The 10,591-nt window shown below is 28.5% G+C and overlaps 4 protein-coding genes across 8 annotated transcripts; 1 reads left to right on the top strand and 3 right to left on the bottom strand.

Moving 5' to 3' along the window:
* Positions 1 to 594: 594 nt before the first annotated feature.
* Pgls (6-phosphogluconolactonase) lies at positions 595 to 3,100 on the bottom strand. The gene is made up of 5 exons (XM_031970614.2): positions 2,767 to 3,100; positions 2,138 to 2,332; positions 1,478 to 1,678; positions 1,111 to 1,394; positions 595 to 1,017 (listed from the first exon to the last, which is right to left on the bottom strand). The coding sequence occupies exons 2-5, from the start codon at positions 2,256 to 2,258 to the stop codon at positions 907 to 909; spliced, it is 717 nt and encodes a 238-aa protein (XP_031826474.1). The 5' UTR covers positions 2,259 to 2,332; positions 2,767 to 3,100; the 3' UTR covers positions 595 to 906.
* A 263-nt stretch (positions 3,101 to 3,363) lies between these two features.
* Positions 3,364 to 5,680, top strand: Bem46 (abhydrolase domain containing 13-like protein Bem46). Its single transcript, XM_031970612.2, has 5 exons — positions 3,364 to 3,860; positions 3,937 to 4,168; positions 4,348 to 4,541; positions 4,629 to 4,789; positions 4,915 to 5,680. Exons 1-5 carry the CDS (start codon positions 3,695 to 3,697, stop codon positions 5,185 to 5,187), a joined length of 1,026 nt encoding a protein of 341 aa, XP_031826472.1. The 5' UTR covers positions 3,364 to 3,694; the 3' UTR covers positions 5,188 to 5,680.
* A 585-nt stretch (positions 5,681 to 6,265) lies between these two features.
* On the bottom strand, positions 6,266 to 8,502 carry LOC143174143 (uncharacterized). 3 transcript variants are annotated; one of them, XM_031970596.2, is made up of 4 exons: positions 8,231 to 8,502; positions 7,042 to 8,132; positions 6,789 to 6,976; positions 6,266 to 6,682 (listed from the first exon to the last, which is right to left on the bottom strand). In XM_031970596.2, the coding sequence occupies exons 1-4, from the start codon at positions 8,325 to 8,327 to the stop codon at positions 6,403 to 6,405; spliced, it is 1,656 nt and encodes a 551-aa protein (XP_031826456.1). In that variant the 5' UTR covers positions 8,328 to 8,502; the 3' UTR covers positions 6,266 to 6,402. The 3 variants fall into 3 exon arrangements, with proteins under 3 accessions (XP_031826456.1, XP_031826457.1, XP_031826458.1); XM_031970597.2 differs by having other exon boundaries at positions 8,215 to 8,388; XM_031970598.2 differs by having other exon boundaries at positions 8,219 to 8,388.
* A 17-nt stretch (positions 8,503 to 8,519) lies between these two features.
* On the bottom strand, positions 8,520 to 10,356 carry LOC116424329 (uncharacterized). Of its 3 annotated transcripts, XM_031970600.2 has the most exons (3): positions 10,129 to 10,356; positions 9,170 to 9,839; positions 8,520 to 9,103 (listed from the first exon to the last, which is right to left on the bottom strand). In XM_031970600.2, the coding sequence occupies exons 1-3, from the start codon at positions 10,195 to 10,197 to the stop codon at positions 8,628 to 8,630; spliced, it is 1,215 nt and encodes a 404-aa protein (XP_031826460.1). In that variant the 5' UTR covers positions 10,198 to 10,356; the 3' UTR covers positions 8,520 to 8,627. The 3 variants fall into 3 exon arrangements, with proteins under 3 accessions (XP_031826460.1, XP_031826459.1, XP_031826461.1); XM_031970599.2 differs by having other exon boundaries at positions 8,520 to 9,839; XM_031970601.2 differs by lacking the exon at positions 10,129 to 10,356 and adding an exon at positions 9,924 to 10,111 and having other exon boundaries at positions 8,520 to 9,839.
* Positions 10,357 to 10,591: the final 235 nt, after the last annotated feature.

Here is a 10,591-nt window from a genome sequence, read left to right as displayed (position 1 = left end):
TATTACATTATTCTTGATATATCTACTCCTGTATGAAAACGAAGACAATACTATTTATTCTAACAAATAAAATAATTCTATAGAAATTTTGTTACTACTTTAGTAGTTTTTCATAATACTCCTACTTCAGTGTAGTACAGGATTTTTTATTGAAATTGTGTATTTTATTATGTTTTACTACTAATAATCTCAATGTTATAACTGCATACTATTTTCCTTATTTATTAATAAAATCATAAGTTTTTAAAATAATCTTTCCATTTTAAATATATTCTTTTTATTAAAAAGTTGTTACAAAATAGAAGCAGATTGTACTATACACATTTATTAATCTAAAATATTCTTGACCTTTGTTTTCTATATTTTTATATTTAACTAAAAATAAATATAGCTATATTTTTATATACCTAGTAAAAAAAGGACAAATAAAACATTAATTATAGACTCAGTGTATACCGAATACTTGTACACTTGTTAGGAACATGATTAATTTATTACTGAAAATATTAATTTTCGTACGAATTTTTTAAGCTTGTTCACTAATTTTGCTGATGGTTACATTGCACGTTTTCAGAATAACAACAAATTGTAAAATGATGTGAAATATTTCATCTTATTATAATATATATTATATATCTATTCAGTATATACAAATATTATTGAAAAAAATAAAGTATCAGAAAATTGTATTAAAATGCAGAATAGAACAACCTAATATATTTCAAATATTATCCAATGTCAAACGAATCGTCGAGCAAGAAATTCTCTCGCAAACTGCGCTATCTATTAAATATTTTAAGTAAAATGCACATATATATGTATACAAAATAGTAAGCCCAAAAAATATACTAAGCATCAGAACATGATACCAATGTGGAATGTTATAAATAATTTTATCGAATATCCTTAGACAGCATCTAAAAATTTTGCAGCATCTTCATCTAGGATCCAGTATAATTCCCCATTGTGTGGTTGTACACGAGCAGCAGGTAAATTTTCTTTATCTTGCAAGATTTTCTGTGAGATATTAAATGATAAGAATAAAAATATAGTTTTTATACAAACATAACTGGAAGAATACTGTCTACAATTTCAGCGACATATAATCACCTTAACAACACCTGCTTTGCTAGATCCCGTAATGGCAAATATGCATTTTTTTGCATTATTTATTACAGGAAGTGTAAGAGTAATACGAGATGGAGGTGGCTTAGGAGAATCATTAATTGGACAAACCCATAAACTTGCTTCATTCAAAACTTTATGACCGGGAAAAAGCGAACACGTATGTCCATCAGGACCCAATCCCAATAAAAGCACATCAAAACACGGGACACGGTCGGGGGGAAAGAATACAGACATCTTCTTAATGTAATCTTTTGCAGCTTCTTCAGCTGTAAATAGGACAATTTATCAGATAACATAAAAATATCTTTGAATGAAAGGAAAAATAGATTTAAAGATATTATCATTTTACCAGATAAGTCGGCATTAATTTTTATAAATTGATCCTCAGTTATTGGTACTTTTCCAATCAATTTTGCTTTGTATTCTCCGTAAGTTGAATCATTACTATCAAAAGGAACAACTCGCTCATCGCAGAAAAAGAAGTACCATTTATTCCAATCAGTTGTGATGCTAGGTAAAGCCTCTGCCAGCAGTTGTACCAAAGACCCCCCTGATACAAATGAGTATTATTAAAATCTTTAATCTACAAAATAATTCTATTGACTCAATAATATAAACATAAAAATGGATGAAAATATACGTATTAATTATAATTTGAAAATTAAAGAACAGATTTTAAAGCACTCTTTTCATTTGTATCATAAACATTTATAATTTAAAAGTTTAACAACCAATACGAGTGTTTCTTAATATGTAAAATATATGGTATCTTTTTGAAAATTCCAAAAATCTACAACAGAACTATAAACTTGTATACCTGTTTCCAATAATGATAAACATTATAGATTTCTAACCTATACATTCCCGCGGCTTAAAAGCACGTACATTAATAAATTTATAAGTAAAATGTATTTAGTAACATTTTCGATGGACACAATAAATAATTAATCGTAATTTTCTATTATTTTAAAAATAAAAAACTGAATCAATATTTAATCAAGCATATCACCTGATAATCCAACTTTAAACGCATCACCATCAGCAAGTGCTTCTTCGGCACTCGTTTGAAGAAGGTTAGACAAACGTGACACCACAGATCCGTCCCGTGGCTCAACTAATATTTTCTCCATTATTTGTGACCAATTTTTAGATAGCTCTCAAATTTTTAATCATGCGTGAACCCGTCGCAGTGAATGGAACTTGACTGAGGAATGTGAAGATGCACGATAGTATTATATAGTTACAGAACATTAGTTAAGAGTAATCGGAATACAGCATTGGATATTGATAATGACACGTGATAAGCTCACGATACTATTTTCCGATCGTTACTATAAACGTGTTCCCAATTTTTACATAGAAAAACAGTTTTACGGCTAACATGAGATCATAATATGGAGTATATCATTCATGGAGAAGAAAAATTAAACCTGCGTACCCAACGATACATTATTGGTATAACCTATAACCAGTATATTCTCACAATATCAATTTTGAATCAATGCTTCTCGACCTTTTTTTAATGGGTACAAATTCAGCTTTATAAAGAAAATTTTAGTGTAATAAATTTTTTCATCAGATAATATACATTTACTTATTAGTAGAAATGTAATTTACTATTACAGAACGTATACTTACAGGGTTGTTCACGAAACTTAGAATTCGTCGGCGTACGATACAAAAGTATATGGCAACAGTGCCATATGGTAAGTATCACTATAGTACTTATGTAATGACATGTTTACCATCTATTGGTTATTGATAGACTAATTATTATTTAAGTATAGGTGACTCTGACAAATGCTAGCGCTTTTTTAACGGTTCTTATCAATTTATCTTAAACATAGCTTTCACATATTATCATGTTTTATAATTTATATTTTAAATCAGGTGTGTCGAACCAGTGAAGCCAGAAAAAGTCTTTTCTCCCACTTTTTTGTACCCCTTCTACAACTCCATTCCTCATCTACAACTCCATTCCGCATCTCCCAACAACCTCCGCACCGCCGCAGAACCACACGTAACGCAAAGGAGAGAGTAACTGTATTCCCCTCAATTTCCCCAATCTGGCCACACTGTTCACAGATTTAAGTATGTACAGACTATGCATACAATGCATTTTCTGTCTACTGTTCTGAAATATCGACACTGTAAAAAATGTCCTGATACACTAACGGACTCTATCTAAATCAAACGGTCAACTATTGAACTATTTAAGACCGCAACATGAAAAATATGTACCTATGTATCTTCAGTCTGTGGTTGTAAATTTTAACTTCTACTAATAACCAATAGATGGTAGAAGTGTCTTTATGCGAATGTGTGGTATTTATATATGTCGCGCTGTTGCCACTTAAGCTTGCTTGCACGTATGAGTTTCTAGTGTAATGAATGATCCTGTATAGTAATTCTAATAGAAATTTCAGGTTATAAATTTTCTAATGATAACAGCAATACTGAATTTTAGTATCACGATTGTGTTAGGATGTATAAAAGTATATATGTGAAGACGATAAGTGCATTAGATGATTATTAGTCAATTAATTAGAGATATTGCAGAACAATCATGTCGTTCTGTGTGCGCCTTGCTCGAAGTAAACCCATTCGTATATTAGGAAGTATAGCTATGAAATGTTGGGCTCTTTGTGGTACCTACATACTTGCCTGTTTTCTTTTGTACTGGTTGTATGGTGGAATATCAGCCTTCTTTCTTCTTTGTTTTGCTACTACAGGTATAATTGATTATCTTATTTAATCAAATTCTATAATTTTAATGATGTTTGCATAGATCTTTATTTATCTTTAAAGGTATATTGTATCATAGAGAAGATCAACTTGTGTATCGTCCAGAATGGCCAGCCAATTCTCGGGTATATGTTCCTGCACCTTCGATATTTAATTTACCTTACCAGAGTATATATACTAAATCAGGGGATGGTACAATACTACACATGTTTTTTATTTGTAAACCAAAAGATAAAGCAAAAAAGGTACCTACCTTATTATTTCTTCATGGCAATGCTGGCAATATGGGTCATAGGTCAGTATATATGAATATTTTACTTATAATAGGTATTTGAAATTTTATTAATAGAAATATATTAAAATTTTTTATGAACAAAGTTAAACAAATAATAATTTGCTAACATAGTTAAAGTATGGTACACTGTATGTACTTTTATTTGAAAAATAACAATAGTAATTTTAGAACTATTTTAGGCTTCAAAATGCAGTTGAATTATATTATTCTGTCCAATGTAATATCTTAATGCTGGAGTATAGGGGATATGGACTATCACAAGGTTCGCCTTCTGAAGAAGGCTTATATATGGATGCTTGTGCTGGAATTGAATATTTATCTAGTCGAACCGACATAAATACTAATGAAATAATTGTATTTGGGAGGTCGTTAGGTAATATGTACTTGCAGTGGTTAACATATATTAAAGAATTTATTTCATACATTCAGCGTATTGCATAAATTATTTCTAACTTCATAGGTGGAGCAGTAGCTATTAATTTAGCTACAAAGCCAGAGAGTTCTCAAAAAATTTGGTGCCTTATTCTAGAGAACACTTTCACAAGTATTCCTGATATGGCTGCATTGTTATTCGGATTAAAATTTTTACAATATCTTCCACTTTTTCTATATAAAAATAAGGTAAAATGTCTTTTTATAATTGGATTTTATTTCATAAAATGTTTCAATTTAATGCAATAATTTAAACTTTTTCCATTATTTTCAAATTAAACTATACATGTGTAAATGACTGTTTATGTTTACAGTACCTATCCATTCTTAAAGTGCGGTCGGTAACCGTACCTACGTTATTTATTTCGGGATTGGCAGATACTTTAGTACCGCCGCGCATGATGCAAGATCTCTACAAAAATTGCAGAAGTCCTTGTAAAAAAATTCTTCAGATTACAGGCGGCACACATAATGAGACATGGTGTCAACCAGGATACTACCAAAACATATGTACTTTCTTAAATGAATTAAGGGAGAACCCTCCTGCTCAAGTGACATCTACTCATTGGCAAATAGATGACATATAATAAAAAAAATTTTAATGCTCATTTTACGTCCAAAACGATGACTATATTTTATTATATGTTGTTCAGTACTAGGTCAATACATATTTTAAGGAATAGAGAGCTTAGCATAATACAATTAAATCTATTTATCAATTTCTATTGTGATCATTAATTTTGTTACAATTATAATTTAGCTCATAATTAACAGGGATCAATCTTCTATTCAAATATATTGAGATAATGAACACTAAAGTTAGTGATACAACAAAAAAAAGACATTACCAGAAATCAACGAATTATTCTAATTTAGATTTAATGAAGATATTTGTCTCAATTAAAGTTCGCAAGTGGTCAAATGAAAGACGAATCCTTCCAATATTTTAGACTTTTATCCGTATCAATTTGAGGTAGTAAAAATGTCAATAATTTTAATTTAACTATTTGCATCGAATGTTGGCTGTTCTTTATATTTAAATATATACATAACTAAAATGAGTGCTGAAGTATTTATGTATGTGAATTTAGTATTATATATGTATGTGTGTGCATGTGTTTATTTTAAATTTTTGATAAAGTTAAAATATATATGTGTGTATGTATATATGTACATATTTGCAAGTATATTAAGTATTAAAAGTAAACATTTTTTATTGTTTCTATTATTGTAATAGTATTCAAATTTAGTCAATGTTTCAAAGTGGAACGATTTATATTTCTTTAATTTCTTCATTTTAAGAAGTATCTTGTGTTCATAACATTTTTTTAATACAATCAATGTAGAAAAGTCTTTAAGTAACTCTAAACAATGTTTATATTTGTTGCGTTGTGCAATTAATTAAAAAGTTAGCTTTTGTAATTTTACAGTGAATAGGTAAAAAGACCTAAATGAATCATGTAAAAATAAAACATATAATAACTGTGCCATTACCGAAGTATATTTTATTGTGACTATATAATGTGATTGATTTTAATGTATAAATAAGTTATAACAAATATGTAATTTGAATTACAATTCATGTTTACTTATGAAACATTTATGGCAGCTTATTCGATCAAAACAAGAGCAATTAAAAAAATATTATAAATATTATATTATTATATATGACAAATACTTAATAATCAGTTTTTTAAGCAAAGGAAAATCATATTTTTACAAAATGTTACATTCTTTAAAATAAGGAGAACATCTACATGTTCTCTGTAGAACATGAAAGATAAATAAATTTGTACGTAATGTCAAAATTTTCTGTTCCTTCTTCTCCTTTTCATATATAGTTTATGAGTCCAAACAATGCCTACTATCATCAAAATTGATAGTACTCCAATAGTTACTCCTAGAACAGCAAGCAGACCAGGACTAGAGTCAAATGTTACCACTTGAGTATCAGTCAATACACCAGCTACATTCATTGTGAGTTCCTCATTAAAATCTGACATATTGCTACAAAACACTTCATTGTGCCATCCATACCAATGTACCATTCTTATGTTTGAAATTTTTGGAGGCCAAGCACATCTAGTAGAATATAATAAAATATATTAAAATATAATAAACACATTTTCTGTTTAATTATAAATATTGTTAAAATCAATTAGTTTTTCAAATCTATTGAAATATATACCTCAAATTAACTAGAAGATCAGGATGTGTAGAATATAGTTTAGGTACTACATCACTTAACATCCATTGCAATGAACAATTGCATTTGAATGGGTTTCCTTGTAAATTCAATCTGTACGTTGAAAAACTAGTATTGCGTACAGCTAATTTTTGTGCAATATAACTGATTTGATTATTACTTAAATCCAACTAATAATAATAAAAACATAATTAATTATTAAATAATAGTCTTGTTAAAACATTCTGAAACTTACCGAACATAAATTTAAATGATCCAAAGCATGTTCATGAATAAAATATAACTTTTCATTATTAGATATAGTGAGATTAATACATTCGTTTAATGGCGACATCAGTTTTGTGAATGTATTTTCATCAATAGTTAATAATGCACTTATATTACTCGCAACAAATGAGCGTAATTTTAAATCAGAGAAAAATGTTAAATTTTGAATAGGATTTTTACTCACATTAAGTTGAGCTAGTAATGGAAAATTTTTCATAGATAATGTTTTAGAAATGTAATATAATTTGTTGTAAGATATATCTAAAGTTTTCAAATTCTTAAGTAAAATGTTTGGAAAATTTGATATCTCATTTCCACTAATATTTAAATGTTGTAAATTTTCCAATGACGTTATATTTGATTGTACTTCAGAAATGTAGTTGAACTCTACACTTAGTACTTCAATTCGAGATGGTTCATAATATATTTCTTTTATTGAATTATATCCAGCAAAAAGTTTTGTTAATGATTTTGGAAATATCTGCACATATAATGACGTAAGAAAATTATTATTTAGATAAACAGTTTCCAAAAATTTTAAATATACAAAGTTAATGTTTTCCAAAGAGCGAATCTTGTTAAATGATAAATCCAAATATTGTAAATTTGATAGAGAATCAAAAAAGTTCTGAGATATATTAAATATACTATTGTGAGAAAGATCTAAGAATTTAATTTTTGTTACAGTTTTATCTATTGTATGTTCTATTGTATTAATATGATTATGACTAAGATCTAATCTCAACAATCCTGGAATAACTTTTACTACAGAATCATCGAATGTAGATAAGTTATTTTTAGAGAGACTTAAACTTTGAAGATTATACATATCTATAAAAGTTCTCGTATATATTTCATTCATCATATTTTCAGATAAATCTAAGTTCTTCAAAAGTTTTAATCTTTTCATTAAATGTTCTGATAAATTAACTATATTGTTTTTTGACAAAATAAGTTTGTCAAATGATTGAGTTTCATTCAACATTAATAAGTAATAATGAAGTACATCATTGCTTCCTAAATTTTTTGCATGACAATCTATTATTGATCCATCATTCACTACAACATAAAAATTAAATTCTATATACAACACTGACGTCATTTTATTAGTTTACATGTACTACTTACTTAGTACACTTACTTACACTACTACTTACATGTAGTTGTACATGAACATGTTAAACATATATTACACATAGAATTCGATATCATAAATAAGAAATAAAAAATAGTTAAACACAAATGAATAGACATTCTGTCTGGTAAAATTTAATTCACACCAAAGATATTTTATACTTAAGTAATCACAGCATGGTTGCTGTTACTCATACTGAAAAGGGTGTAGCACAAGCTTACCTCTACTTGTGATAACATATCTGATAATTGTATTTAGCAAGTGAATCTGTATCTTTTCTGTAGAATCTAGATAATTACACATACAATTGCTGTCATTTCTAAAATAATAAACTTTATTCGTATTTTTACATTGTAAGAAAATAGTGTAAAATATAATAATGTAAACATTTCTATTCAAGCAATAGAAATGATTATATATTATGATTTTTTAAAAAAGTTTTTTAAAGTTGTTTGTTTTGTACTCTTTTTTCCTTTTGATTCAGGACGTGCTTCAGGTGTTACAGATTTCTTTGGTTCTGTTACTTCTGGTTCCTCTTCTGAACAACTTTCATAAACATGTACTTTTTTTGTTACCAGATACCCATCCTCCTGATACGTTTTATCTACTAGTTTTAAAACCTTACGTTTTCCATCCTCATGTTTGACTTTTGGTGGAGATGGAGAATGCATCCTGACAGGTGAATCCTTTTTTGGTGATGGAGAAGATGGAATTTCTTCTTCTTCTTCTTCATCAGATGATTTGGACTCACTGGAATCGCTTTGTACGGTAATGCGTTTCCGTTTTTTAGAATTTGCATTGGTTTCCTTACTCCGATTACGTTTTTTTCCACGTGTATTCTTCTGTTGGCTACTTTTATTTTCAGAAGTAACTTTTTTCACCACATCTTCCTTCACTGCAGGATTTGAAGTTTCTTTGGTTTTTGGGGGCACAGAATTTGCAGATTTTATTTGGTTTTTACCTTGTTGTAAAAAACTGCTGAGTCCACCTTTTTGTACAGTTTTTTTCAATGATTCAGATGTATCTTTTTTAGGTGAATGCTTTGTTTGTTTGGAACTGTCTGCATCCATTTTTTCTGAGTTAGATGATGATGATGTCGATGGACTCTTTTGTTTATTACTAGCTTTTCCAAAGAGATTGTTATAACCTTTCTTTTGATCATTCTTCTTACCATCATTTAATTTTTTCTCTGGACTTTTTTCCTTTTTTTCATTAATAGGTTGAGGCGCAGATGTTTGTTCTTCAGGAATGAATTGCATTTCGATTGATGCAATGCCCCAGCGCAAAGCGTGCATTTCTTCATCATTGCGTTCATTATTTTCAAGGCATTTAATGCCACTGAATTTAATATCTCCATTCTCTGCAAGCCCAAGTATCTGTATTTCAGGAAGTACTTTTTGAAGACTATAAACATGTTCGGACATAATTTTATTAAACTTTTCTTTGGCTGTTGATAAGTCTTTTTCTTTTACAACTTCAACACGCATGCCACCATCTTCTAAAGTACCCATCAATAAAAAAGTACAGTCAAAAGTCTTCTCATTCTTCTTCTGTTGCCAAAATTCCCATAAAATCTGCTTGGCAATGTTCACATGAACTTCCAGCTCTTTACTCAACCATTTGTATGTTACCTACAGTTATTTGAAGTTTTTAAGCATAATAAAACAATTTCATTTTTACTCATTTTTGTATTAGAAAAAGAAAAAGATAAATACTTTTTAAAAAACTACATTGTTGTTCCAGTAAATATTTTAAAATTTTAACATAATGTATAAAAAGGATCAAAGGATATGCAGAAAAATTTGTTAAAAGCATAACAATTTCTAAAAATAAGATACATAACAGTAGCAAATTTAATATTCATAAGGTAGATCTTTTCTATTCTACATCAAAACAATGAAAGAACTTCAAAGTGCTCACCAGTTTATCATTGTCAAATATATATCCAGCCACGGTTTCTAAATACTCATGCAATGATTCCATGATCATATTTGATTCGATTTTTAATCAATGCAATTATTTTTTAACATTTATAAGCAAAGAGTATCGTTGTTCAATAAATAGAAGCTTTCTGGTTATCCAAATCTTCTTCTTTAACAAATGCGCGCTACTTATTAGGCTCAAGATTGCCAATAGTTGCATAAAGGTTACTATGGTATACGAATCAAAAAATCTTCAATTTTGCAGATACCACAGATACAAGGTAACGATTTATTTAAGTATATACAACTTTATACAATAAGCAATAATAATATTTTGCATTTTCTCGCTATAAAATTACTATCTAAACGATTGACATTAATTAAAAACGTTAAAAAATTTATTTTACAACAATTATTAGTTGCAAAAGTTAGAACTTTTTGTGTTCATTGATATTCGCTTG

This window comes from Nomia melanderi, chromosome 7 (genome assembly GCF_051020985.1).
Source record: "Nomia melanderi isolate GNS246 chromosome 7, iyNomMela1, whole genome shotgun sequence".
Taxonomy (NCBI): domain Eukaryota; kingdom Metazoa; phylum Arthropoda; class Insecta; order Hymenoptera; family Halictidae; genus Nomia; species Nomia melanderi.
This window is presented reverse-complemented; position numbering and strand designations above follow the sequence as displayed.

Coding starts and splice junctions, on each gene's coding strand:
- Pgls (XM_031970614.2), bottom strand. CDS start 2,258: ATGGAGAAAATATTAGTTGAGCCACGGGACGGATCTGTGGTGTCACGT. Junction 1,679..2,137: donor GTTTAAAGTTGGATTATCAG/GTGATATGCTTG, acceptor CATTTGTATCAG/GGGGGTCTTTGGTACAACTG. Junction 1,395..1,477: donor AATTAATGCCGACTTATCTG/GTAAAATGATAA, acceptor TCCTATTTACAG/CTGAAGAAGCTGCAAAAGAT.
- Bem46 (XM_031970612.2), top strand. CDS start 3,695: ATGTCGTTCTGTGTGCGCCTTGCTCGAAGTAAACCCATTCGTATATTA. Junction 3,861..3,936: donor TCTTTGTTTTGCTACTACAG/GTATAATTGATT, acceptor TTATCTTTAAAG/GTATATTGTATCATAGAGAA. Junction 4,542..4,628: donor TGTATTTGGGAGGTCGTTAG/GTAATATGTACT, acceptor CTAACTTCATAG/GTGGAGCAGTAGCTATTAAT.
- LOC143174143 (XM_031970596.2), bottom strand. CDS start 8,327: ATGTCTATTCATTTGTGTTTAACTATTTTTTATTTCTTATTTATGATA. Junction 6,977..7,041: donor ATCATTTAAATTTATGTTCG/GTAAGTTTCAGA, acceptor TATTATTATTAG/TTGGATTTAAGTAATAATCA. Junction 6,683..6,788: donor GATCTTCTAGTTAATTTGAG/GTATATATTTCA, acceptor ATATTCTACTAG/ATGTGCTTGGCCTCCAAAAA.
- LOC116424329 (XM_031970599.2), bottom strand. CDS start 10,197: ATGATCATGGAATCATTGCATGAGTATTTAGAAACCGTGGCTGGATAT. Junction 9,840..10,128: donor TATTTGACAATGATAAACTG/GTGAGCACTTTG, acceptor AAATAACTGTAG/GTAACATACAAATGGTTGAG.